The sequence below is a fragment of the Aspergillus karnatakaensis genome (genome assembly GCF_047715665.1).
Source record: "Aspergillus karnatakaensis strain CBS 102800 unplaced genomic scaffold BJY04scaffold_83, whole genome shotgun sequence".
Lineage (NCBI taxonomy): Eukaryota > Fungi > Ascomycota > Eurotiomycetes > Eurotiales > Aspergillaceae > Aspergillus > Aspergillus karnatakaensis.
Window position 1 is genome coordinate 68,000 of NW_027395795.1, and position 23,450 is coordinate 91,449.

The 23,450-nt window shown below is 52.3% G+C and overlaps 12 protein-coding genes across 12 annotated transcripts; 8 read left to right on the forward strand and 4 right to left on the reverse strand.

The window, feature by feature from the left end:
* Positions 1-1,469: 1,469 nt before the first annotated feature.
* BJY04DRAFT_211338 (bZIP transcription factor) lies at positions 1,470-2,480 on the forward strand (the record flags this gene model as incomplete). Its single annotated transcript, XM_073714390.1, has 1 exon — positions 1,470-2,480. The coding sequence occupies one exon, from the start codon at positions 1,470-1,472 to the stop codon at positions 2,478-2,480; it is 1,011 nt and encodes a 336-aa protein (XP_073565217.1).
* Positions 2,481-3,238: 758 nt separating this feature from the next.
* On the reverse strand, positions 3,239-5,655 carry BJY04DRAFT_202138 (trehalose-6-phosphate synthase). The gene is made up of 5 exons (XM_073713156.1): positions 5,630-5,655; positions 4,951-5,564; positions 4,137-4,883; positions 3,731-4,073; positions 3,239-3,644 (listed from the first exon to the last, which is right to left on the reverse strand). The coding sequence occupies exons 2-5, from the start codon at positions 5,237-5,239 to the stop codon at positions 3,596-3,598; spliced, it is 1,428 nt and encodes a 475-aa protein (XP_073565218.1). The 5' UTR covers positions 5,240-5,564; positions 5,630-5,655; the 3' UTR covers positions 3,239-3,595.
* Positions 5,656-5,679: 24 nt separating this feature from the next.
* On the forward strand, positions 5,680-6,441 carry BJY04DRAFT_202141 (Con-6 family protein). The gene is made up of 3 exons (XM_073713157.1): positions 5,680-5,997; positions 6,044-6,199; positions 6,257-6,441. The coding sequence occupies exons 1-3, from the start codon at positions 5,954-5,956 to the stop codon at positions 6,336-6,338; spliced, it is 282 nt and encodes a 93-aa protein (XP_073565219.1). The 5' UTR covers positions 5,680-5,953; the 3' UTR covers positions 6,339-6,441.
* A 29-nt stretch (positions 6,442-6,470) lies between these two features.
* Positions 6,471-7,367, forward strand: BJY04DRAFT_202142 (uncharacterized protein). Its single transcript, XM_073713158.1, has 2 exons — positions 6,471-6,714; positions 6,774-7,367. Exons 1-2 carry the CDS (start codon positions 6,587-6,589, stop codon positions 7,048-7,050), a joined length of 405 nt encoding a protein of 134 aa, XP_073565220.1. The 5' UTR covers positions 6,471-6,586; the 3' UTR covers positions 7,051-7,367.
* A 21-nt stretch (positions 7,368-7,388) lies between these two features.
* On the reverse strand, positions 7,389-8,315 carry BJY04DRAFT_202144 (hemerythrin HHE cation binding domain-containing protein; the record flags this gene model as incomplete). Its single annotated transcript, XM_073713159.1, has 2 exons — positions 7,851-8,315; positions 7,389-7,800 (listed from the first exon to the last, which is right to left on the reverse strand). Coding segments are annotated over exons 1-2 (683 nt in total), but the record flags the coding sequence as incomplete, so codon positions are not given.
* Positions 8,316-8,692: 377 nt separating this feature from the next.
* Positions 8,693-11,122, forward strand: catA (catalase catA). The gene is made up of 2 exons (XM_073713160.1): positions 8,693-9,273; positions 9,317-11,122. Exons 1-2 carry the CDS (start codon positions 8,718-8,720, stop codon positions 11,002-11,004), a joined length of 2,244 nt encoding a protein of 747 aa, XP_073565222.1. The 5' UTR covers positions 8,693-8,717; the 3' UTR covers positions 11,005-11,122.
* A 179-nt stretch (positions 11,123-11,301) lies between these two features.
* On the reverse strand, positions 11,302-12,378 carry BJY04DRAFT_232675 (NAD(P)-binding protein; the record flags this gene model as incomplete). The annotated part of the gene is made up of 2 exons (XM_073719788.1): positions 11,302-11,948; positions 12,021-12,378. The coding sequence occupies 2 exons, from the start codon at positions 12,376-12,378 to the stop codon at positions 11,302-11,304; spliced, it is 1,005 nt and encodes a 334-aa protein (XP_073565223.1).
* Positions 12,379-12,774: 396 nt separating this feature from the next.
* On the forward strand, positions 12,775-14,424 carry BJY04DRAFT_202146 (URC4/urg3 family protein). Its single transcript, XM_073713161.1, has 4 exons — positions 12,775-13,018; positions 13,067-13,394; positions 13,449-13,625; positions 13,720-14,424. The coding sequence occupies exons 1-4, from the start codon at positions 12,863-12,865 to the stop codon at positions 14,352-14,354; spliced, it is 1,296 nt and encodes a 431-aa protein (XP_073565224.1). The 5' UTR covers positions 12,775-12,862; the 3' UTR covers positions 14,355-14,424.
* Positions 14,425-15,806: 1,382 nt separating this feature from the next.
* On the reverse strand, positions 15,807-16,387 carry BJY04DRAFT_224076 (uncharacterized protein; the record flags this gene model as incomplete). The annotated part of the gene is made up of 4 exons (XM_073717856.1): positions 15,807-15,906; positions 15,984-16,055; positions 16,155-16,234; positions 16,298-16,387. 4 exons carry the CDS (start codon positions 16,385-16,387, stop codon positions 15,807-15,809), a joined length of 342 nt encoding a protein of 113 aa, XP_073565225.1.
* Positions 16,388-18,214: 1,827 nt separating this feature from the next.
* On the forward strand, positions 18,215-19,491 carry BJY04DRAFT_202149 (uncharacterized protein). Its single transcript, XM_073713162.1, has one exon. The coding sequence runs from the start codon at positions 18,689-18,691 to the stop codon at positions 19,406-19,408; it is 720 nt and encodes a 239-aa protein (XP_073565226.1). The 5' UTR covers positions 18,215-18,688; the 3' UTR covers positions 19,409-19,491.
* A 476-nt stretch (positions 19,492-19,967) lies between these two features.
* Positions 19,968-21,113, forward strand: BJY04DRAFT_202152 (uncharacterized protein). Its single transcript, XM_073713163.1, has 3 exons — positions 19,968-20,400; positions 20,465-20,544; positions 20,613-21,113. Exons 1-3 carry the CDS (start codon positions 20,317-20,319, stop codon positions 20,779-20,781), a joined length of 333 nt encoding a protein of 110 aa, XP_073565227.1. The 5' UTR covers positions 19,968-20,316; the 3' UTR covers positions 20,782-21,113.
* Positions 21,114-21,762: 649 nt separating this feature from the next.
* Positions 21,763-23,434, forward strand: BJY04DRAFT_211345 (putative extracellular exo-polygalacturonase; the record flags this gene model as incomplete). The annotated part of the gene is made up of 5 exons (XM_073714391.1): positions 21,763-22,050; positions 22,130-22,315; positions 22,437-22,617; positions 22,687-22,886; positions 23,012-23,434. The coding sequence occupies 5 exons, from the start codon at positions 21,763-21,765 to the stop codon at positions 23,432-23,434; spliced, it is 1,278 nt and encodes a 425-aa protein (XP_073565228.1).
* Positions 23,435-23,450: the final 16 nt, after the last annotated feature.

The following is a 23,450-nucleotide window of genomic DNA, read 5'->3' on the forward strand; positions in this document are numbered from 1 at the left end:
CACAGCAGAGCTTAACATGTTCAAACCCATGGTGGTAACTCGATGCCCCGAGCCGAAAGCGATATGATCGTCGACTGTTGTATAGGAAGCAGAACGATGGAGCATTCCAGTTGGATCCATGTGCCGCATTGACCAGAATTGCTGTCTCTGCTGATGATGCAACCATAGAAACGTGTATTAAATTAACGACAGCCCCGACCAAACACCACGCAGGTATCAGGGGAAATTATCTCCAGCAAACGTGAATGGACCTGTGCCCTGCTTATCCCTCGCCGGATCCGGATAGCTTCGCTGCAGCTTCAACGCGGGCGCGGATCAAGGTGTGCAAAGACAGCCGCTGATTGGCGGAAGGAAGTTCCAGCAGCGTGTTTGCTCCGTTGGAAAGCGGGTGTGGGGTTGGCAGCTCCTTAGCGGCCAGCTGCTCAGTGCTTTTACCTGATTCTCCAATTTCCTATCGCTGGGTCAACGCCTCAAGGGTTGTAAGTGGCTTGCTTGAGACATGGAATTGGTCTTTTGAGGCCTGGATTGAACTCCTCTCATCGATCAATCGCTGCGGGATAGCCAGAAGATAAGAGGAGAAAACTGCTGATGATCAGTGTTTCCTTTTTAGACAGCGATGCCGAAAGCCATGTCAATCGATGTCATAACTGAGTAGCATGCTCTTGATCGTCCAATCGCTTCTAGGTGATCGCTCGATGCGCTTATTCCGGCATCTCTTCCGTGTGTTGCATTTGCAGTTTACATACAGTCTACACTGACCTTCGAGAAGAACAAGCTTGGACGACACCCAAACTTGCGATAACAGAGGACCGAGTGAACAGCGGGCACAAAATTGTACCTTTCCGACTACACAGGTGGCTCCTCTGGTTGATCGTTGCCTTAGTCTGTCCTGCATGAGACTTCCGTGGGCTTTGATTGAAAGAAATTCGGTGCTGTTGCGGATTCGGCTGTCATAGCGTCATACCTTCTCGCTTGTACCCACACCCCTGGGCATCACAGCTGCCGGAACGATCGACCTGACTTCGAGTACCCTCTGGTAATCGCGACCGTTCCATGGGTTACGTCAAGACCTCTGGAAGCTGCTATCCTTGGCTGCTATTTGTGGATTCTTCCCCGCTTACTCGACCTCGTCATCGGATTGATATACAGCTCGCTGAACCTAGCTCCCGCGCAGCTTTTCATCTTCTCCATACTGCATCGTCGATCATCGATACATCAGAACAGCTAGACCAGAGGCAGCGACTAAGCAGGGCAATCAATCCGAAACCTGCTTCATCAGCCCGGACTGAAATTGCCCCGCTCATACTAGGCCCCCGAGCTTCTCAACCCCAATCCATATCAGTTGAAGGGCTACTTTACCATCTTTATCTTGGCCCAGCAAGCAGTCCATAGCAGTCCATATCCCCCAACACTCACGCGAAACGACCACCAATAATCCCCAGACGACCATACGAATAGAATTAATGAACATGTCTACTCAAACCATATACTATCCGACAGACCCGTCTCTGGATGCATCAATTGCTCCGCAGTCGCTCTTCATGAACAATGGCTTCTCTCCTGAATTCCTCTCTCTTTCTCTACTCGACAAAGCAAACCACCCCGAGGTGCAAATGTCACCCAACATGTCATTTTTCCCCCACCAGCCGAGTACCACGCAGGCCGTGGCCTCAGCAGGAGACGAGGACAATCGACCACGACTTCGCAACCGAGCACTGCGACCTGCACCACCAGACGCCCGTAAACAGTCGATAGAGTCGGAAATGAACCAACCGCCATTCCTACACCAATACGGATCCATGTCCAGTTTCTCGTCTGGCTCATTCAACCCCGCCGAACAGGAGTTCGTCTATGAAGGCGGCCACCGATCCTCCCACTCCGACGCCAGCAGCAACAAATCAACCTCTCCACTCCAATGGCCCAGCGACGACAAAGCCAAGCGGGCAAAGCACCTCGAGCGCAACCGCGCAGCAGCAAGCAAGTCCCGCCAGAAAAAGAAGCGCGAAACCGACCTCCTCCGAAACCGCTTCCAGGAAGTCTCCCGGCGCAGAAGCGACCTCGAGGACGAAATCAAGGATCTCCACAGCAAGCTCTTATTCCTCAAGGACCAGATCCTCATGCATTCCCGGTGCGACGACGACGCCATCAACCTCTACCTCGGAAGAATGGTCAAGCAAGCGACCAAGCACGAATCCATTTCCTCAGTCTCCAGCGGCGACGCCGACGACGAGTCCGCCCGCAACAGGCACGGTTCCGACTCCGTAACACCCCCAGACGACGAACTCCCTGAGATCCAGGGGCCCGATCAGACACAGTCAACTACAGACCCCCGGATCTTGGACCTGTCCAGCCCAGAGCAGATGCACATGCGGCTCGACGAGCCCAACGGGCTTCCATGCACGACTGAGAAATCCGGCATGGAGCAGATGCTTTCCGATGAAAACCGCAATATCTTCGACTACCAGATTAGCATTGGCTAGTCGAGACTCACCTTGTCTCTGTCTGATTCGTTCTAGCGTTGTGGCGTTGCGTTTGCGTTTGCGTTTGCGTTCTACTCTCATTCTCTATATACTATGGTCTTCTACTTCTATCAATCGGCGCACGCGGACACGGATGGTGGTGGATTTGCTTTGATCTTGCTCTAATCCTGGCTGGTTCTGTTTTGAAAAGCGGGTACGATACGATACAATCTTTACGGCTGCATTGGCGCCGTGTTTGGGTTTCGGTGGACATATTTCTCTGTACACATGTGAGTAAATAAGTGAAGGAGCAGGTGGGAATAAGTAGGAAAAGAGCAATGTATCTACACGGATATTAGACAAGATACAGCCGCTCAAAAACATAACAATATATATGGTTACCATATACCTGATTCACCCTTTCTGCTTGTAGAGCATACAAGCATAGTACTAGTAGAAGAACATCCCAGGCTCGACGCGGGGTGGAGTAGTTAGTTGTGTGTCTACCACCTAATCCTCAGTAACATACTGAATAACGAGTTCAGTTCACATGTAAGGAGAATATGCATGGAACTTTCTAGCGGACACTCTCATCTCATAGCATGATTATCGTCGAATGGAGCTCAATGTGGGGATAACATACCCTATCGTGGTGGGTAGTTAGTTAGGTGGTGATGCAAGCCAAGCCAGCTAGTGCTGGTAGGTACTTACGAACTTTCAACTTTAAAGTCTCCTCCGTTCCATGGTGGAGTCTCTGGAGATACCTAACTTGGGGCAGAGCTAACTCATTGAGGAAGTAAGGCCAGCTGCCCAGGTGGACCTCAAGTGAAGGTTTGGGCTGGGCTGGGGAGATCCATGGGTTGGTCATGATTTGATGTTCTTCAGCTTGAGGCTAGGCAGGAGTATATCTCATTCATGCATGCGTAGAAAGTTTAGACTAAGCTAAGTAGACAATGGCTTGCGCTGTGCTTAAAGGTAAACAAGGATAGGAAACAGAGGGTTCAGGAATAGAAAGAAGAAGACAGAATGTAGAACTCTAACTCGAACAGTGTGTGTGGCCCTCTATGATCCCGCAGGGTAGGGTCGGTTGTTGACTGCGCAGCCGAGCAGTGTGGTATATGAACCTGTAATCCTGCCTACGCGTACTTGGAGAGCTCGTTCGTGAATGTCTCGCCCCATTTAGCACTGTAGTAGATTTCGTTAGCATGCATGCCATAGTACCAAGATATACTCCGTATAACCTGTAGCAGTCAAGCTCCGCATGAACGTACCTCGTATTCGTGGTCACAAACTCCGCCAGCTTCTCGTACCCCTCCTTCTTCTCCTCTCTCGTCATCGTCGCAGCCTTGTAGATCGAGTCTGTGAGCTGCTGTGCGCTGGACGGGTTGAATGTGATGCTGCCTTCGCCCATGAATGCCGCTGCGCCGGCGAGTTCCGAGAGGACGAGCACGCCGTAGCGGTCTTTCTGGCATGCGACGTACTCCGCCGCAACGAGATTCATCCCATCTCGGTGGGAGGTCACGAGACAGATATCGGCAATGCGGTAGAGGGCCGTCAGGTCGGTAAAGGGGACGGAGTGGTGGATATAGATAATAGGTGAGCCATCGGGTGATGCTAGAGAATATCAGCACAAAAAAAAGGCAAGGACAATGGTAAAGGGAAAGAAAAACAACATACAATGCTCGCCATTAATCTTGCCAACAAGCATACACAACTCCCTCTCCAAATCCTGATACTCCTTGACATCCTCGCGACTGGGGATCGCCACCTGCACGAGACAAACCTTCCTCTTAAGCTCGGGATGCTGCTGCAAGAAATAATCATACCCCTGCAGCTTCTGCACCAGCCCCTTGGTATAATCCAGCCGGTCCACCCCCAGAATCACAATCTTCTTCTTATACGCATCCTCCAGCTCCTCCACGCGCGCCCGCACCTCCTCATTCGCCAACCCATCCGTAAACTTCTGCGGATCAACACCCACAATGAACGTCCCCGTGCGCGCCTTATGCCCCCGGTACTCAACCACATCCCCATCCCCGGAAACACTCACCTCCAGCCCGCGCGTGCAGCACTCCACGAAATTCCGCTTATACTCATCCGTATGGAACCCGACCAGATCACACGCCAGAACACCCGCGAGCAGATCCTTCTGAACAGGGAGGGAGCGCCAGAAATCCTCGGCAGGGAAGGGCGTGTGCAGCGTGAAGCCGATAGCGCAGTTCTTGCCCTGGGCCTTGAGGCGCTCGCGCAGATACGCGGGGAGCAGGAGGAGGTGGTAATCGTGGACCCAGACGAGGTCGCCGTTTTGGACCTCCGAGGCGAGGGTGTCGGCGAAGATGGTGTTTACCTTCTGGTAGGATTTCCAGGCGGCTTCGTCGAAGGAGACGCCGGATTGGTAGTGGAGGATTGGCCAGGCGATGCCGTCTGCAGTTACAGTGTTAGCTAGTGATTCTGCAATCACCTGGAGAAGTGGAGTGGGTGTGAGGTGTACTGGAGAACTCATTGTAGTGGCCGTGCGCTAGTTTTTCGTCGAGGAAGATTCCGACGGCGTTATTCTCCGACAGACTCTGCTGCGCGACTTTGCGCTCCTCTTCGTCTTCGATGTTTGAGCCTGGCCAGCCGAACCAGCGGACGTTGGTGGAGGAGGAGATGCCGGAGAGAGCGGTGACGAGACCGCCGCTGGAGAGGGAGGATTCATATTTGTCGCCGACTTTTTTGAGGGAGAGGGGGAGGCGGTTGGAGACGATGATGAGGCGGCGTTGTTTGTCGGTTTCAGGCATGCTGGGTGGTCCTTGTGGTTAGAAGAAAGATGGTAATTGTTAGCTGAGTTGGTATGTGAAGAGTGTGGATTGTTGTTAGATACAAGAAGCACTCCTTCCCCAGGTCTTATGGATGTCTGCTGTCTTCTCCAGATGGGGCCCGGGTGATAGTTATGGAGGGGTACGCCACGCGTGTCAGGTAGCAAACACGAATATGAGAGGAGAGGTGTAGACGTGGATTCTGATGTCAGAATTGCGGCTGAAACACGCCTTGCTGCATTCTACAGCATTCCTAGATGGGTATCTCATACCTACTCCCGACTTGGTCGTAGATGCAAATTGATGCCTACAAGTCTACTTAGTCCTGTGCAGAGCTACAGAGAGAGCTAACGAGGGTATTCATTCAGGTACCTATAGTCTGTATGGAAATCGACAAAAGCAAATGAAATGGATGAAAAGGTGGGAGATGCCCGTGTTGGTCGCATTCGGAGATGATGCGGGGATGACGTCACAGCCACCCCTCACCCGGCAGTCCTCTTTAGGAGAATGCGCAATCACCTCGTTTCAATAACGAATGAATGGTTCAACTGACGAGAGACTGACCGTAGACCGACATCAGTATAAGCGTACAGTAACCGCCTGCACAAGTGTATAAAATGGCTGCGTTGGAGTGCTCGACTTGGGAACAAGCACAAACTACTCCACAGAAGAATACCCCAAACAAGACCAGCCAACATGACTACAGAAGATCGCCTTAACCAGATGCGCGGCTACAAGGCGTGAGTCTTGGAGACTTCCAGACCCGAATGGCATTGACCTGAATAGCACCCTGAACAACCCCAATGTCTCCGACGAGGCCAAGCAGAACGCTCAGGACGTCCTTGACAATGAGCTCGGCAACAGCCAGCCCTCCGAGGAGCTGTATAATGCTCGAGGTGATTATGACAAGTCACCTAACAGAGTATCTGGGGGGTTGAAAGCGTATGTGTTGTCTTTCTAAACAACAGAGGATGGACGCTAACTAACTATTACTTACAGAGCAATTAACAACCCTGGAGTGCCCGAGAGCGGGAAGCAGAAGGCCAGGGAGAAGCTGGGCAGGGATGCGCCGCAGGAATAGACTAGTAGTAGCCTAGCTGTAATAAATTCTTCTGGAATGAGAGCTTAGCTAGGTGCTAGATATCAGTAATACAAGTGGAGAATCCTCTCATCATGACCGTTGCACACTCATTACGTCAACTATCCCGGACATCGACATCATGCAATCGTCTTCCAGAGCTGTATATACCCAGCTCTCTCCTCTGTTCCCTTGCAATTGAATGAAACCTATACCACACTACACCTTCTTCATAACAAACTACAGCCAAAATGTCCTTCACACGCCCAACCCTCCTCCGCCTCACCCGCGCCGCCAACCCCCGCCCTCTCACACGCACACCCCAGACCCGCCGCTACGCAACAGCCCCCGACCAGCCCTCGGGCAGTAACTCAACATGGTTCGTTTATTCCACCCGCTGCCCAATTCCCCTTTTGAATGTCCAATTAACAACAGCAGGCTCGTGATCTCCGCCGCCCTCGCCCTCCCAGCCGGCTACTACCTCCTCTCCGGCGGCAGCGCCAAAGCCTCCAAGTCCCCCTCGGAGCAGGACGCCCCCTCAACTAGAAAAGAGGCCGGCAGCGGAAACCAGATGAGCGGGAAGCAGGAGGGACTGAGTAACGCCACCACGGACAACCCCTATGTCAATGAGCCCGGGAAGAGCGTGAAGGGGGAGGGGGAGACGGAGACGGCAAAGGTGAAGGGGACGGTTTCGCCGGAGAGGCCGCAGAGGTGATTTTTGTTTTCTTAGTGTATATTATGCTATGGTATGGTATGGTTATGCTTGACTAGACAGAAAGTGCTCGATTGATGTTTTATTTGGCGATTGGTGGTTGTATCTGTAATGGTCTTGGTAGTACAAGTAACTTTTTATTTTTAAGAGGAAGGTAAGAGTCACGAAGCTCAGTTCGACTTGGAAGAGATGACTCTGGATCGTGGCATCGGATCAGCCGGAGCGAACCCACACTAGCCGCGTATTCCATGGATCACTTTGTACTAGGACATTAGCTCGTGCCCGGCTTGAATCTAAATCTACAGCATACGAACCCAAGGAATATGAAAAGTAAATCAATATCATCCTATCCTAACTCCTATCATGAGACATATACACGGAGTAGATACAGCAATACAGCAACCCCAACTATTTAGTAGAAGGGTTCGGCATCCCCTTGGTATGCGGCCAGGTCCGGAACATATCAGCCAGATGATCCAGCGGCGCAGTCATAAGCCCAACAGCGGTCTCGAAAGGCGGCTTGTCCGGTGCACTGGGGTGCGAGCGCGACGGCACAAAGATCTTCGTGCGGCCAAACGACTTGGTCAGCTTCTCGCTCTCCTCGGCGGAAATGGCGTCCTCGAGCTTGGGCAGATCCTCGGCTTCTTCTTCCTTGATGTGCTGGGCGAGCTCGGTCATGAGCGCTTTGATGGTTGGTTCGAAGTCCGGGTCGGAGGGCTTCATGTTTTGGAATTTCTTGAGTTGTTCTTTGACCTGTTTCTGTTAGCATTTTCCAGAGAAGAAGAAAATCGGTTGCTACATACCGAGTTGTGCTGCTTCCGGTCGTTGTCGGCCATTGCGCGGCCATCAGGAAGGACCTTCTCGAAGATAGGGTAGACGACGAGCTCCTCGCCGAGCGAGTGGCGAGCGAGCTCCCAGGTAAACTGGTTCTGCCATTGAGTCTTTTCCTTTTCGGTAGTCGCGCTGAGGATCTTGTTGTAGTAGTCCTCAATTTCGCGGTGGTCTTCCTTGATGGCGTCGGAGATGCGGGGCGACATGGCGATGGGTGACTGAGAAATGTATCGTTTGGAGATGGAAAGTGGAGCGATCAAGGTAGATTGCTTGAGAGGGAGTGCAAGTCTGGGGGAGAAGAGTTTGGTAGCCATGGTGGATATGCGAGATAAAGTCTATGAATATATACTTTTGCTCGGCTTGGATCATCCTCATTCTGCGCTTTTATGCTGGTTACACCGCGGGACGTCATGGTGAGCTGCACGCTTTCCAATAGATCTAGAGAGACTTCTTGGTAAGGCCGATTGGAATCGATCGTGATGTTGAGGTGTCGGTCGATTGAGTTGTGCTGGTCGTGGGAGGGAACCCGCCAGTAAGAATTAGGCTTTATTCAGCGTCATTATCACGACTTGTGTTTGTAGCAGCCGCCAATGAGAGGGTAAGAATTACTACGAGGAACAAGAAGCAGGAAACTGGAGAGGTGCAGAAGATCGGCAGGGCTAGACTGACAGCTTGGAAATCCATCCATCCACGGTTGTCATCATTGTCGCATCATCCACTTTTTGTATACAAATGATGTCACGACACCAAGCAGGTTCATGTCACCCCCAGACTCTAGAAATACTGAAACAAATCCTTCCGTAACCTTAATCTTCTTTCAACCAGAATTCCTAGACTCTATGAACAAAATGGCCACCGCTGTAGCTGCCGGCCTGCAAAAGGCCCAACAAGCAGTGCAGGACACTGCCACCAAGAACAAGAAGCTCGTCGACCTCGAGGCCGAAACTGTCAACGCCCACACGAAGCAGCCGCAGGCTACCGATCATGGAGTTGCTATCAGCGACCCTGACCACTGGCTCCGCGTGTCAAACGAGCAGCGCGCCGGCCCTTCGCTGCTAGAAGACCAGATTGCCCGCGAGAAGATCCACCGATTCGACCACGAGCGCATTCCAGAGCGAGTGGTCCATGCTCGAGGAACCGGCGCTTTCGGCAACTTCAAGCTGCACGAGAGCATTGAGGATCTATCGTCTGCTGGCATTCTGACAGATACCTCTCGCAACACCCCGGTTTTCGTCCGCTTCTCCACCGTTCAAGGCAGCAGAGGCAGTGCCGACACTGTCCGTGACGTGCGCGGATTCGCCGTCAAATTCTATACCGACGAAGGCAACTGGGACATTGTCGGAAACAACATTCCCGTCTTCTTTATCCAGGACTCCATCAAATTTCCCGATTTCGGTATGTTTGCCCAGTACTCACTCCAACTAGGCTAACTCTCCAGTCCACGCCGTCAAACCGGAACCACACAACGAAGTCCCCCAGGCCCAGACAGCCCACAACAACTTCTGGGACTTTGTCTACCTGCACCCCGAAGCAACGCACATGTTCATGTGGGCCATGTCCGACCGCGCCATTCCCCGCTCCTACCGCATGATGCAGGGTTTCGGCGTCAACACCTACTCCCTCGTCAACAAGGAGGGCAAGCGCCATTTCGTCAAATTCCATTTCATTCCTCATCTTGGAGTGCACTCTTTCGTCTGGGACGAAGCCCTCAAGCTGGCAGGTCAGGACCCAGATTTCCACCGCAAGGATCTCATGGAAGCCATCGACAGCGGCGCATACCCCAAGTGGGATTTCGCCATCCAAGTCATCCCCGAGGAAGAGCAAGACAACTTCGAATTCGACATTCTCGACGCCACAAAGGTCTGGCCTGAGGAGCTTGTTCCGTTGAAGGTGATCGGTGAACTCGAACTCAACCGCAACGTCGACGAGTTCTTCCCGCAGACCGAACAAGTTGCCTTCTGCACATCCCACATCGTCCCTGGAGTTGACTTCTCCGATGACCCCCTCCTCCAAGGCCGCAACTTCTCCTACTTCGACACCCAGATCAGCCGTCTAGGAATCAACTGGGAAGAACTCCCCATCAACCGCCCGGTCTGCCCATTCCTCAACCACAACCGCGACGGCGCCATGCGCCACCGCATCACCAAGGGATCAGTGAACTACTGGCCCAACCGCTTCGAAGCCCTCCCCCCAGCCGGCCAAAAGGGCTTTGTCTCACACCCGCAAACAGTCACCGGCCAAAAGCGCCGCGACCTCTCCCCGAAATTCAAGGAATACCACAATCAAGCCCAACTCTTCTACAACTCCATGTCCGAGGTCGAGAAGCTGCACATCAAAAAGGCCTTCTCCTTCGAACTCGACCACTGCGACGACCCTATCGTCTACGAGCGCCTCGCCGGCACCCGCCTTGCAGAACTCGACCTCCCGCTCGCACAAGAAGTCGCCGAAATGGTCGGCGCGCCGATCCCGCAAAAGGCACTGCGCGCAAACCACGGCAAGAAATCCATCCGTCTATCGCAGCTGGACTTTGAGCCCAAGATCCCCGGTATCGTCTCCCGGCGCATCGCCATCCTCATCGGAGACGGCTACGACAAGATCGCCTTCCAAGGAATGAAAGCCGCTGTTCTCGCCGCGCAGGCCCTGCCGTTCGTCATCGGCACCAAGCGCTCTGCTATCTACGCCGACGGCGAGTCCAAGAACTCCGACACCGGCGTGATCCCGGACCACTTCTACGACGGCCAGCGGTCGACCATGTTCGACGCGACTTTCATCCCCGGTGGGTCCCACATTGAGACTCTCAAGAAGAACGGCCAGATCCGGTACTGGATTGCCGAGACCTTCGGACACTTGAAGGCCCTCGGTGCGACGGGAGAAGCCGGGCCGATGATCAAGGAGGTTCTTGGGAGCATGCTCGATGTTGAGATTGCCGGCGCGGAGAGCAAGGAGCCGGTTGAGTGGTATGGAGTTGTTACAGCCCGGGGACCAGAAACACCAGAGAGTTTCTCGGAGGGATTCAAGATGGTCAAGGACGCAAGCGACTTTGTCGGCAAGTTCTTCTACCAGGTTAGCCAGCATCGGAACTGGAAGCGGGAGCTTGATGGGTTGGCTTCGAGTGTGGCCTTTTAGACTCCTGTCAGTGGCAGATGTATGCGACATGATGCGTTGGAACGGATGAATGGAGTTGACGGTGTTGGTGTTGGTTTATGTAGTTTAGCTAGTACCCAAGGACATAATCAATTCATTATACATACAGTAAGTTACTTCTCTCAACGCCATTTACTTACGCCCGGGAAAATCCATAAACAAACATAACCTAAAGACGCTCCAAGCTCCAAAACCGCCATCTCAATCTCAATCTCGATCTCATCTCATCCCTTTCATCCCTTTCATCTCTCCAGTCCTACCAAATCCATTCTTCACTCCTTATTCAAAACCCCGTCCAAGAACCCTCTCGAAAACACCAATCGTATGCCCCCACACCCTCTCCGGCACCCCCCTCTCCCTATACCCGCCAAACAGCCCCTTATCACTAACATCCCGCCCATCATACCCCAGCACATAACACCCACCCCCAACAACCCCAGTCGAAGCAGTACAAGTAGCAGTATCCACCCCCTGCTTAGATTTGAGCGGCGGATAAGCCCCCGAAGTCGCAACAAAAAGACACCGCTCGCCACACTCCTCAATCCCAACCCCAAACAGCCGCACAAGAGCATCAATGGCTCCGCCAAGGATGTTCCCAAACCCCCGCGTGAAAACAGGGGTTGCGACGAAGCCGGGGAAGACATGCGCGAAACTCACACCCGGGTTCTTGGTGGACAGATATTCCTGCGAGAGCGAGAGCATGGTTGTTGCGTAGTAGCCCGCTGTCGTTAGGGAGAAGGAGTTTGGACGGTGGAGGTCGAGGTTTGTCATGTCTAGTTTGGGGTAGGGGATTTCTTTGCCGGCTGCGAGGATGTTGATTACCCGTGGAGAGCGGGAGAGGGAGAGGTTCGGGAGGAGGGAGATTGTGAGCAGGGAGCGGGCGTAATAGCGAAGGACGTGGTTTGATTCGAGGTGTTCGGTTGTATCTACATAACCACTCACGTTGCGTATATTAGTTCTTGAGCTGAATCCGGGGGTATGCATTTGACTAGACGAACCGTTTCGGGTCATTGAGAGACCACCTGTACTTAAAAAGAGGATGTCAACCGGTTTATTCTTGAGAGTGGCTTTTAGGTCTGTAGCGACGGCGTCTACGTTCTTGAGGAGGGTTAGATCGGCCGAGATGAAGGTGTATTCTCCATCTGGTTGAATTGCGCGTAACTCCTGCAGGATGCGTGAGCCGGCGGTCTCGTTTCGGCCTACGATGTAGATGGTTGGCTTGGGGATGCGCTTTGCGAGGGCTTTGGCGGTGGCTTCGCCTATGCCGCTGGTGCCGCCGATGAAGATGGCTGTTAGAGAGGGAGATGTTGTTGCTAGAAGGGCGTTTGAGGCGTGGACTTGGGCGAGGGTTGGCATTGTATATTGGATTGCGACTGATGTCTGGCGTGGAAGTGTATGTGTTATATGACTGGATTCGAGGGATATATAACATGGCATTGGTCGAGATATAAAGCTATCTATAGGCTAGTGTTATGCTTATTGAGGTCCGGGGATTGATCGATCTATGGCCGGGAAGCAGGTCAATAGCCTATAGGTAGTTGGGTGCCCGGCTCAATTCGCCAGGCGCGATCGCTCTAGTGTATCTATGAAATGCAAGCCCCCAGTTATTATCAAACTAATCATATGTCTACCTAAACTAGGTACAGTTGGAGACCATCTCCGATGTGGAGATCTTATCAGGAAGCAAGGGGAGCTCAGCTGATAAGCAGTGTGTTGTGACCCCGCACGAGGTCAGAATCAAATGCCCAACTCTTTCACTTTCTTCTCTTCCTCTTCCTCTTTTTCTTCTTTCACTCCCACTCTTCCATTCCCATTGACCTGCACATACACTCCTGCTACCATGGACCCCAAAATCCGCGATCTTCTCTCCCTCCAAGCCGTCCGTGAACGCTCCCAGCTCGTTCTCCAACTCGCCGAAAAGAACCTCCTGAACCACTACGATTACCACCCAGACCGTCTCGATGCGACTGTCGACTATGTCACCAGTCTCATTCAGGTATTCCTTCCAGAATATCTCTTTCTCATTCCATTCTAATACCATCAGCGCGACTTCGGCCCAGACCGCTACAACGAAATCCCCCCACACGGCCGCTGGCAACACTTTGAAGTCGGCGGTGTTCCCCGCATAGCAAACCTTCTGAACGAGCAAAACGAGCGCGGATTCAACCATCAAGAGAGGGTTCGATGTCTTGTCGATCTGTTTTTCGTTTCTGTACTCTTGGATGCAGGCGCCGGCGATCACTGGAAGTTTACCGAGCCCGGGACGGGGAATGTCTATACCAGGAGTGAGGGGATTGCGGTTGCGAGCTATTATATGTTTCTGAATGGAGATTTCTCGAACCCGGAGGGTAAATTCAGGGATATTGTGCAGGGTGAGAGAACAGCTGTTCCTGAGTTCGAGACAGGGATTGACGATAATATTGCAGGCGCCGCTCTACGAGACATTACCGTTGAAGCACTCTACAAGGGCTTTCAGATCGATGACGAAACTAATCCACTCGTCGGTGCCGCTGCACGGGTCGAAATTCTGCAGAAGCTTGGGCAGTCGCTGCTCGATAACAGGGAGATATTCGGCCCAGATGGCCGCCCAGGTCATCTCGTTGGTAAGCAACGGATAGATCACACCCACCCCATCAAACTACGCACCTGCATATTGACGCTTGGACAATCCTTCCTCCTGACTGATGAGACAAATAGGATACATGACCCGCACAGGTGAAGAGACGCTAGATTATGTCGAACTCTGGAACGCCCTCCAAACAGTCCTCCTCCCGATCTGGCCTTCAGACCGCACAAAGATCTCTGGTAACCCAATCGGCGATGCATGGCCTTTATCAGTTCTCTCGAAGCATGAATCTACACCACTCCAGGACGGAGAAACAGCAACAATCCAGCCCTTCCACAAACTCACCCAGTGGCTCGCATACTCGCTCAAAGTCCCCTTCGAGCGCCTGCTCCAGAAAACATGGAAGAACGACCATCTCGGAACCGGACTCCCGGAGTACCGCAACGGCGGGCTATTCGTGGACATGGGCGTTCTGACTCTCAAACCCGCGGCGTTGGAAAGAGGCTTGAAGATCTCCGGTGGCGAGTTACCATGCTTTGGCGCAGGAGACGATGAGATCGTCGAGTGGCGGGCCATGACAGTCGCCCTGCTCGACCTCCTCCACAAACGGATTCTCGAAAGTGGGAAGTTCGGCGATGTCAAACTCTCCCTCCCACAGGTGCTCGAAGCAGGAAGCTGGAAAGCCGGCCGAGAACTCGCAGCGGAGCGCAGACCAAAGACAAAATCAAGCCCGATCCTCAACTCGGGAGACGGCACCTTATTCTAGACTAGGTAGACCTGGTAGTAGCCTCCGACGAACCGGCTAGCCCATAGTTAAAAGGCATAACCATGACAACAAATAATCCATCCTCTACGCACGGAAGGCCTCAAGAGCGGCCCTTTAGTGGTCTCACTCTACGTCCACTGTAGACCCGACACGATCACAATCGAAATCTGAGTAGACAGACAGACCCCAGAGACCGCCATGCCATCCATCCAGGCAAAGAGTATAACAATTCCACCAGAATGCAATGCACACCCTGTACCCAGCAGACCAACCACCCACCCGAACTCGTCCACAGCCGTCCATCCCACCCCTACACCCATCCTACAACTCTACATATTACTCCAGTCGGAAGTTCCGAACACAGCACCAGCAAGCCACAACCCTTGCTCATCATCCCTGACTGCACAGCACAGCACTGCATAGACCAACTAACCAGCCAGGTCTCTAACGAATAACAAAGCTGCACCATTTCACGGCACCACACCACACCACACGAGTCAAGACAAGACAAGACAAGACAACACGCCGCACAACAACATAAAACTCCTCCTCCCATCCCACCCCACCGCCATCGCATCTCGCCTCAGTGCACCTGCAAGCCCGCTGCCAGGCCCTCCACAGCCCATAGTAACCCACACCCAAATCCACACCTCAAACCGAACAAGCAGCAGCAGCAGCGAACTCTCTAAGCCCCGCTACTCAATAATCAGGAGACACAGAACAAAGTGAACCTCGTCAGTGTAGTGACGTATAGGTTGGAAAAAGCGGTACAGGTCCACTGCAGTCGACTGGAACTGAGGGCTCGGATGCTCTCGGAGTTGGGGCTTGCATAGATGGTGACCTGGTGGAGGGGCTGGCCGTGAGTGGGTGGGGGCTTGGAATGCCTGCAGGAATATGAATATACGGTACCTCCGGGTCTTGTTCCTCAATACGCGACCCCGTAGGCTTCCGCAGGGGTCGTTTAGTGGGAATCCAGGAAGGTTAAAAGAGCAAGTGACTTGACTTGCTATCAAGCCTAAAGGCAGCTCGCTCACTATCAACGATGGTGACTCCAGCTTGTGACAGAGAGTGAGTGCTATATCATTACTCCGAAATCTGCCAACGTGTATAGGAGTTTATCTCGTAGCCACTACACATGTAATCTAATCTACCTTGGTCTACAGATCCGTGCGCTAGTTATTGGCTTGTTCATAAACCCGACTTCTGGTACCTTTTTTTTTTTTTTTTTTTTTTTTTTTTTCTTTTTTTGATTACATGCATGCAGCTCAATCACGGCCACAGCCTCTGATATAAGAAGCTAGCTTATCCTCATGGTCATAACAGTGACAAGAACAATGGCACCTTCTCTGCTCTGCCCAAAAGACCTAAACCAGTATCCCTAGGACTAGGGCCAGAGCTACAGCATGGATCCAATCCCTAATCCGCAGCTAGGAAATGCTACGCTACTCGCCCTCACCGGATACAGCTAATTGCGAAAGTCGGCACGCCGTAGGGTCGCAAATACGAGGCCGAGGAGGTGATAGCAGTGGTGAGGATACGGCAATCTGGGTCCCTGTTGCGTTGGATTGTGAGCATGAGCACCAGGGTAGATAGATAAGGAGCGGTGCTATGCACTGTAGAGAAACATACTGGTAAAGCGCGCACTGGATCAGGTAGGGAGGGGTCTGGGTGATCTGAATAGACTCGATTGTTCCGAGATTCCTGGTGGTGCATGGCTTGGTTAGTCTGGATCTGGGGAACTGTACGGAGTAACGTAGCGCGCTTGCAGGTGCTCGTTAGGGACAGGGGGTCGTAACGTACGGTGCAAACGCGGTGCAGGTGTCATTGTAGCTGACGGGCTGTGGGGTGCCGTTGAAGTGGGATTGGGGATAGATATTGATCTACCCCGTAGTGGAGGGACTGTGAGCGGGTAAGATCTGAGCTGCTTGGAAGGTTGTGGGTACCTGAGAGTTTGGGTTGGCTTGGGGGGCTGGGGCGGCGAGGATGGGGGTGGCCAGAAGAACAGCTGTAACTAGGGCAGTGAAAGAGCGCATCTTGTAGGTTGGCAATGGAGATAACTGAGAAATGATATGGGTTGATGCTCAGCCAGAAGTCGGGGGCGGCACGCTCTTAAATAATTGACTCGAGGGGTATGTGAGGCAGCATGATGTAAGGATCTGGAGGTGTGTTGTTACTCCAAACCCCGATATTGGTGATTGTGGCTCAAGATCCGCTGTGATCTGCTATGATCTACCGATATTTAGGTTAATTGCTTATTTAAATGGCTGATCCCCTGCACCCAGTTCAATCAAACCCCCAAACTCGGACCCCGCTGCAGCTATAGGTTGCGCAATCCATTGGCAAATAATGGAGTGCTCTATGTCCGGAGAACGATCGAAACGCAGGCTACGTACTTAGATTGACCTCTCTAAGAGACACAGAAGCTCACCCTGCTGGAGGGTAAAGAACTCGAACCATTATCTAAACCCCAGGGCCATGATAGTTAGTTCAAGTTCTAACAGCGGTGGGAGTTAAGCATGGAGTATGGCGGCCCACATTAGGTACCCGATCATCGATGCCGACTCCAGCGTACGCCTCACTGAACTATGTACTTTGATTGGAGCGGATTTAGAGGAAAACTCTAATCAGCAGCCGTTTCCTCAAGAGGAATCGTGTGGTACTGCAGGTCTTCCTTCACCGCGACATTCAGACAGACAATCAAACCTCATTTCAGCACTTTCACTACGCTCGTGCTCTTATAACTGGTCCTTGCATTCCCCGGATTGAAATGTGACAATGTATTTTCTTCAGTTAACCATCAACTGGAAGCATACAGCCAAAGGTAAAAACCCTCCCGAGCCTAGAGGAATAGTAACAAGTTATACAAACACACATACTAGGCCACCTCGAGTAAATATAAGCTGTTTTAGATAGGTTCAATCTTATGCCCACAAGCTACAGTACGACAGTAAGATAACGGCCTTGTTGCGGGGACAGTTGGAGCAAGCAAGGTGATTAGACATACGAAAGACCATGTACTCTTCAAGACACAACCCACATACTCTAACTAACCAGTATCAACAACTGCGCTTTCCCTTGCCTCTCTTGAGTCATCACCGCTCCGTTTGTATTGGTCTAATCTCGGCGTGCAGAGAAAAGCCAGTCCAATACCCCTTGCAAGGGTTTCATCCGCGCAATTCTACAAAATCCCCAACTAGTCTTTGTTCCGCGAAGAGTCGAACTGGCCCGGAAGTGACTTTCAGATCCCAGGGCCATGCTTCCTGTTCATGATGCTCCAACTTGTTTTAGTTCGGTGTAAGTTGCGGGAATTTGAGGCGTCGCCAGTGACCAGCACCAGCCCGCGGTATCCCTTGGTATACGCGTGCATCAAGGGGTAGCTGCATGCGCAGAACCTATACTCTTGAAATACATCCTGTCCAGAATTTCTCGATGCAGAGCATTTACTTATGCCTAGGTGTACTTACCATGTAGCACCGGGTAAAGAGTGGCATAGTATCGCAATCGACGCATGGACGGTATCGAGGATCAACGGCGTCCAAAGTCCACTGTAACCTTCCTTCTGAGGATACAGAACACTAACAAGGACAGCCTGTACCAACTGGTGGACGTCTACTCACCGCAAAGATCACAGCTTCAGTACCTACGAAGTAAACCTTCGGTGGACTCGAGGTTCTGAATATCTTTTATTGTATAGCTCAGTGCTAAGCGACTGCAGCGCCTGCCGTTTCCTCGAGGATCCGGTGTTTCTGTAAGGGCCATATATGGCAATTTGGATACACTCTATCACACAGGAAGTATGCGGCCGATGATTCTCGCGACCACAAGCCGTGCTATGGGTTTTATTAATACCGAGACGTTGATCCCTTATCTGAACACTGCCTTTCATTCAACTATAATAAGTTCGACCTGCCAGCAACAGCCTTGCGAGGCTGAACCCGCCACTCCACCCCGTCCCACCCAGCAATGCCCCTTGGCCACTCATTGCACCCGGTCCAGGCACGCCCAGGTGCAAACCGATGCTTAACTGAATCGAGCATCGAGGCTGTGTGAGCGCACTGCCAAAAGAAGGCCGCTATTGGTCATGCCGTGCCCAGGGCGTCCAGCGAGTCATGTAGTGGCTGGCGCTAAGCATCCTCCCCTGGACCGAGCAGCCAAACCGTGAAAGATCAAGGACACAGAACCATCTGTGAATCGTACTCCGTACATCGAGTGTCATTCTGGGAGTTTGCATCTTACCTCCGGCGCGCTACGATATTAGACCTTCGCTGCGTAGCTTTCGCTCAGCCTTATCACACAACACTCTCACGAGTACCTCTCGGACCTCAGTCCTCAATATGTCACGAAAAGGCACCAGAACCAGCGCGCTTTGCTACCGCATCATCCTCTTCGCAAACCTGATGGCGCTGATCGCCTACGGCGCAACAACCCCAAAACAACTGTACAAAGTGACATCCGAATGCGTCGCGATCGGCGTCGCCGGATTCTCGATGTTCGTGCAGGCATACATCACCTGGGCCGTTTATGCCTGTTGTCTACCGTATAATATCTGGTTGACGATTATCCTCGACGCGGTCTGCGAAGCTGGTTGGGTTGCAACTATCGCAGTATTGTCCTACTGGGATCGACAAGTTGTGTATACGCCACGATCTGGCGATCCGACGGCGTGGTTGCAATGCGCCGATGCGAAATACTGGTCTGATATCATCACTGATGATGGGCCCGGGCATTGGGTTAATCTTGTTTGGTGTGAGGCTGAGGTTGGCGGAAAGAGAAGACTGGTTGGAAATGGAGCTGCGAGGCAGCAGTTGCATGTGCTTGTTGGGTTGTCTGCTGTTGCCTTGTTGTTTACCGGGTTGATTCTGCATTGGACGGTGAGGAGGGGGAGGGAGGATGGGGAGATTGGGAAAGAGGAGTGGTATGAGGCGCCGACGGGGTCTTTGACTGAGCTCCAGCAGGTTGCAGTCACTAAGAATGGATCGAGTGCGCCTTCGGAATATATGGAGGTGGCGGGCGAGTCGTCGGTGAGGTTGAAAGAGCGTACAGAACATGCTTGATATGTGGCTGGGTTGGTTTACTTACGCTCTGGAATGTTGGATACAGAAATTCATGCCGAATCAAAATTGAATATTATCTATAGACCAGCCCTCTGACGTCCGGGGCAGGCAAGGCGCGCTTTAAGTAAAGGAGGGTGCAGGTATCGGCTCACTCGGCTTAAGCAGGGAATGGGCATTGTCTTGCCTTGCTAATGCTGCATCAAGTCTTGACAAAGTGTGACTCCCATTGGCACTATAGCATGAGTTCAGCTGCTGCAGCCGACATTGTTCAACCACGAAATCTGCTCGAGTCAACCAGAGCATCTCACACAACGCCCAGCCCCTGGGGAAATGCACGTGTACAGAGGTTGCCGAAGTATGCACAGTGTGATTGGATACTCAGTCGAGCTCGGAACCAGCGGAACGGTTGATAGGTCGGGGTGCTTCAAGATGGATGGTCTGACACGGTCAGGTGTAAAGCTGCGTTATTTGTTCCTGCACGATTGGGCCTACGAATGTCTGCAGAAAGCAAACACTTTTAGACCAGTGTGAGCGGCGCTTAGAGCTCGTTACGTGGACTTCCCACGGCTATCAACTGTGCTGCTATACTGCTAGAGAACCAAGAGGATAAAGGGAGAGAGAAAGACCATTTTCGTCACAAGAACTACTTTGTAAAACTGAATGGAAACTGGGCTGCCGCAGAGATACCTTCGAATCATGCACGTCGTCGGCGACAGGGCTGGAAGGAAATTGTAATATGGACTGGTGCTACGCCGGCCTATCCACGTGGCTGGTAGCGAGCTTCGTGGCACTCAACATCTGGAAGTCATGCCCAAGGTCATGAGGAGGCAGTATTATAAAGCTTTAACACACCACAGCTGTCTCGTGGTCCTGATACCACAGCAAAATCAACTTCACCATCTGCCACAATGCGTTCACATATTACCTTCGTACTTATCACGGTCCTTTCAAGCCTTGCTGCTGCTGGTCCACCAGGCGCAGATAAAGCCCAAGTATGCCAGCCACTCGTCCCTCTCCATCATACTATGTGTGTTTGTCGCTGATATCTTCATTCAGGTTACGATATACGGCGAAGAGAACCACACCGGCCGTTCCGTGTCCGTCGCACTAGATAGCGAATGTCACAGCCTTTTCCCGTAAGCTCTCTCTCCCATCCACAACACGATCCCGATTCGTATGCCCGAGCAAGACTGACTATTCGCAGGTCAGGAACCATACCCTTTCGCTCCATCGAGATCCTACAGAGCGAGTCGGGGGTCACGTCTTGCGATTTGTACATGTACGCAGCTCTTCTCTCTCAGCTCCGTTGTAAATTTATATCTGTTCCGTGGTTACTTCGCCAACTTGCGCAGTTCAACGAGCAGACTGACTAAGCGCCTAATGCAGGACCAGTGATTGCACTGAGCCTTCGACACGCGTTTACGAATCGTCAAAGAACGTCCGAGGTTTCGATGGCGGACTGTTATTTCCGTACAGTCTTCGGTGCCAACATAGCGCAGAGAAACAGAAAGAGAACTGATCTTGTCTAACGTTATAATACTGAGCGGAGCTACATGCAGATCGAGGAGGTTGAGCTAGACTATCTCGGTCTAAAGGCAATCGAACTCAATGTTGATTCACCCTGATAACGCCCTTCCATCAAGTATAGTAAGCTCGAGTATGGGCGAGCATAAGGAAATACTGGTTGTTCGTCACTCTGTCTCTCGGTGATTGGGCGCTGTAATGCAGCTTTGTTATCGGCATCTGGATTTTGACTGTGCTCTGTCATCGCTTTCTCTGATAATGTATGGCCTCATCTACCCATGGTGCAGCTAGAATGGCTACGATAACATATGCGGCCCCGGTGGACGTACACGGAATAGATCAGAAGGGTATTTTTACTACCAGTGACCCCTCAAACAAGTGTCCTTGTGATACTATTGCCGAGCCAGTGCCTAAGAGGATAGTAGGCTCCCACCTACGCGGTCTTGACGAGTAGGAGATTGAATCCCACGCGAGCCAGTCAAGTTATGATCAACAGCACGTCCGAGAAAGCTGTTATATAAAGTACAACACGTGTGGCGCCATACACCGCACACAAATAGAGCATTCATCGGGCCCATCTACCCCGAACCCCAGAAACACGGGGATGATCGCCACCATCGGGTAAACTCTCACAGGCGGAAAAATACCCATCGCCCCAAGACCCTGAAGACGTATACAAAGGGTAAATCCACCTCATTCCTACCCACCTGCCGATACCTGTCATCGGGTTTACTCCCAGGAGTTCTATATAAGACCATTCGCAATCCATCTTGAATATAGCATCAATCTCAAACAGCACACTCTAGCCAACACCCCTCAGCGTCCCTACAATGCGCATTCTCTCTCATCTCCTCGCTCTCTCAACCTCTCTTGCCCTGGCAACAGCCAACCTCGAAGTCCGCACCACCCCCGGACACGGCAATAGCCCAGGCCACAGAACATGCACCGTCAAGGCACGCGGAAACCACAAGAACGACGTCCCAAACATTCTTAAGGCATTCAAAAAATGCAACCACGGCGGGAAGATCATCTTCCCCGAGGGCGAGGAATACTACATCGCCGAACGGCTAAACCCGCATGTGCGCGATATCGAGATTGAGTGGCGGGGGACGTGGCTTGTATGCTTCCACCCACCCACCTACCCTTGAAGATTCTGAAAGGTCGGAACAACGCTAACTGAAATAATACCAACGGTAGTACTCCGACAACCTCACCTACTGGCGCGCAAACTCCTACCCAATCGAATTCCAGAACCACGCGGCGGGCTTCATTCTCTCCGGGTCAGGAATCAGCATAAACGGGCACGGGACAGGGAATATCAACGGAAATGGAGAGGCGTGGTATGTTGACGAAGCTGGGACGACGAGGCCGGGGCGGCCGATGGTACGTTACGTATTCATTCATCCTGACACAAATACACACCCATCCAGCAGCTGGGGCCTACTTCAGCATCCCGCGGAATACAAAGTAAACAGCCCTGCTAATGATGTATCAAAATGGCTAGCCCTTCGTCTTCTGGAACGTCACGGACGTGCACGTCTCCAACTTCGCCGTCTACAACCCGCAGCTCTGGGCAATCAACATCATGAACGGCACGGACATGGAGTTTGAAAACATCGAGGTCCACGTTAACGATAGCGCCGCGCCAGAGGGGGAGAACTGGGCGCAGAATACAGATGGGTTTGGTTCGTTCTCTTCACTCTCAGTTCCGTGCCTTGCCAGGACTCATGGGATAGGCTAATGATGAGCAAAAGATACAATGGACGCGCGCAACATCCGGCTCCACAACTTCACCGTCACCGGCGGCGACGACTGCGTCGCCATCAAGCCGCGCTCGTATAACATCCACGCGTCGAATGTGACCTGCAACGGCGGGAACGGCATCGCGATTGGCAGTTTGGGGCAGTATCTTGAGGATGCCAGTGTGACGGATGTGGTTATTGAGGATGCGAAGGTATATCCTTTCCCTTCCCTTCCCTCCCCTTCGCACAGAAACAAGGCAAGATAAGATGCCTTTCAATGATCAGGCATGAAGATATCCCCTTCAGACGACCGCTAACAAAACAAAACAACATCCAGGTCCCCGGCACGCGCTTCGGCACATACATCAAAACCTGGATGGGCCACCTGGTCCCGCAATCGCACTACGAATCCGGCGGGTTGCCCAGGGGCGGCGGGTGGGGGTTCGTGCAGAACATCACGTTCCGGGATATCGATGTCGGGGGGTCGCAGATTGGGATTCTCATTACGCAGGATAATGGGAATAATGGGAGTTATGCGGGGACGAGCAAGATGGGGATTCGGGATGTTTTGTTTGAGAATGTGTGGGGGGATTTGAGTTCGAGGCGGGAGAGGGTGAGTGTTGATTGTTCGAGGGTGCATCCTTGTTACGGGGTGAGGTTTGAGGATGTGGAGGTTTATAATAATAAAGGGGTGAAGAGTCGGGGGGCTTGTCGGTGGACGGCGGAGGGGGGGGTTACGGGCTTGGAGGGGTGTGAGTGATCTTGTTGGGAGTGGT

Excerpts from the sequence above, each read along its gene's own strand:
- BJY04DRAFT_202138 (XM_073713156.1), bottom strand. The coding sequence starts at position 5,239 with ATGCCTGAAACCGACAAACAACGCCGCCTCATCATCGTCTCCAACCGC. Across the intron at positions 4,074-4,136 it reads CAAGATTAATGGCGAGCATT|CATCACCCGATGGCTCACCT; the intron begins GTATGTTGTTTT and ends GATATTCTCTAG. Across the intron at positions 3,645-3,730 it reads TTTGTGACCACGAATACGAG|TGCTAAATGGGGCGAGACAT; the intron begins GTACGTTCATGC and ends AATCTACTACAG.
- BJY04DRAFT_202141 (XM_073713157.1), top strand. The coding sequence starts at position 5,954 with ATGACTACAGAAGATCGCCTTAACCAGATGCGCGGCTACAAGGC. Across the intron at positions 5,998-6,043 it reads CAGATGCGCGGCTACAAGGC|CACCCTGAACAACCCCAATG; the intron begins GTGAGTCTTGGA and ends TGACCTGAATAG. Across the intron at positions 6,200-6,256 it reads GTATCTGGGGGGTTGAAAGC|AGCAATTAACAACCCTGGAG; the intron begins GTATGTGTTGTC and ends TATTACTTACAG.
- BJY04DRAFT_202142 (XM_073713158.1), top strand. The coding sequence starts at position 6,587 with ATGTCCTTCACACGCCCAACCCTCCTCCGCCTCACCCGCGCCGCCAAC. Across the intron at positions 6,715-6,773 it reads TCGGGCAGTAACTCAACATG|GCTCGTGATCTCCGCCGCCC; the intron begins GTTCGTTTATTC and ends TAACAACAGCAG.
- catA (XM_073713160.1), top strand. The coding sequence starts at position 8,718 with ATGAACAAAATGGCCACCGCTGTAGCTGCCGGCCTGCAAAAGGCCCAA. Across the intron at positions 9,274-9,316 it reads CATCAAATTTCCCGATTTCG|TCCACGCCGTCAAACCGGAA; the intron begins GTATGTTTGCCC and ends CTAACTCTCCAG.
- BJY04DRAFT_202146 (XM_073713161.1), top strand. The coding sequence starts at position 12,863 with ATGGACCCCAAAATCCGCGATCTTCTCTCCCTCCAAGCCGTCCGTGAA. Across the intron at positions 13,395-13,448 it reads ATTCAGGGATATTGTGCAGG|GCGCCGCTCTACGAGACATT; the intron begins GTGAGAGAACAG and ends ATAATATTGCAG. Across the intron at positions 13,626-13,719 it reads CCGCCCAGGTCATCTCGTTG|GATACATGACCCGCACAGGT; the intron begins GTAAGCAACGGA and ends TGAGACAAATAG.
- BJY04DRAFT_202149 (XM_073713162.1), top strand. The coding sequence starts at position 18,689 with ATGTCACGAAAAGGCACCAGAACCAGCGCGCTTTGCTACCGCATCATC.
- BJY04DRAFT_202152 (XM_073713163.1), top strand. The coding sequence starts at position 20,317 with ATGCGTTCACATATTACCTTCGTACTTATCACGGTCCTTTCAAGCCTT. Across the intron at positions 20,401-20,464 it reads CAGGCGCAGATAAAGCCCAA|GTTACGATATACGGCGAAGA; the intron begins GTATGCCAGCCA and ends ATCTTCATTCAG. Across the intron at positions 20,545-20,612 it reads GAATGTCACAGCCTTTTCCC|GTCAGGAACCATACCCTTTC; the intron begins GTAAGCTCTCTC and ends GACTATTCGCAG.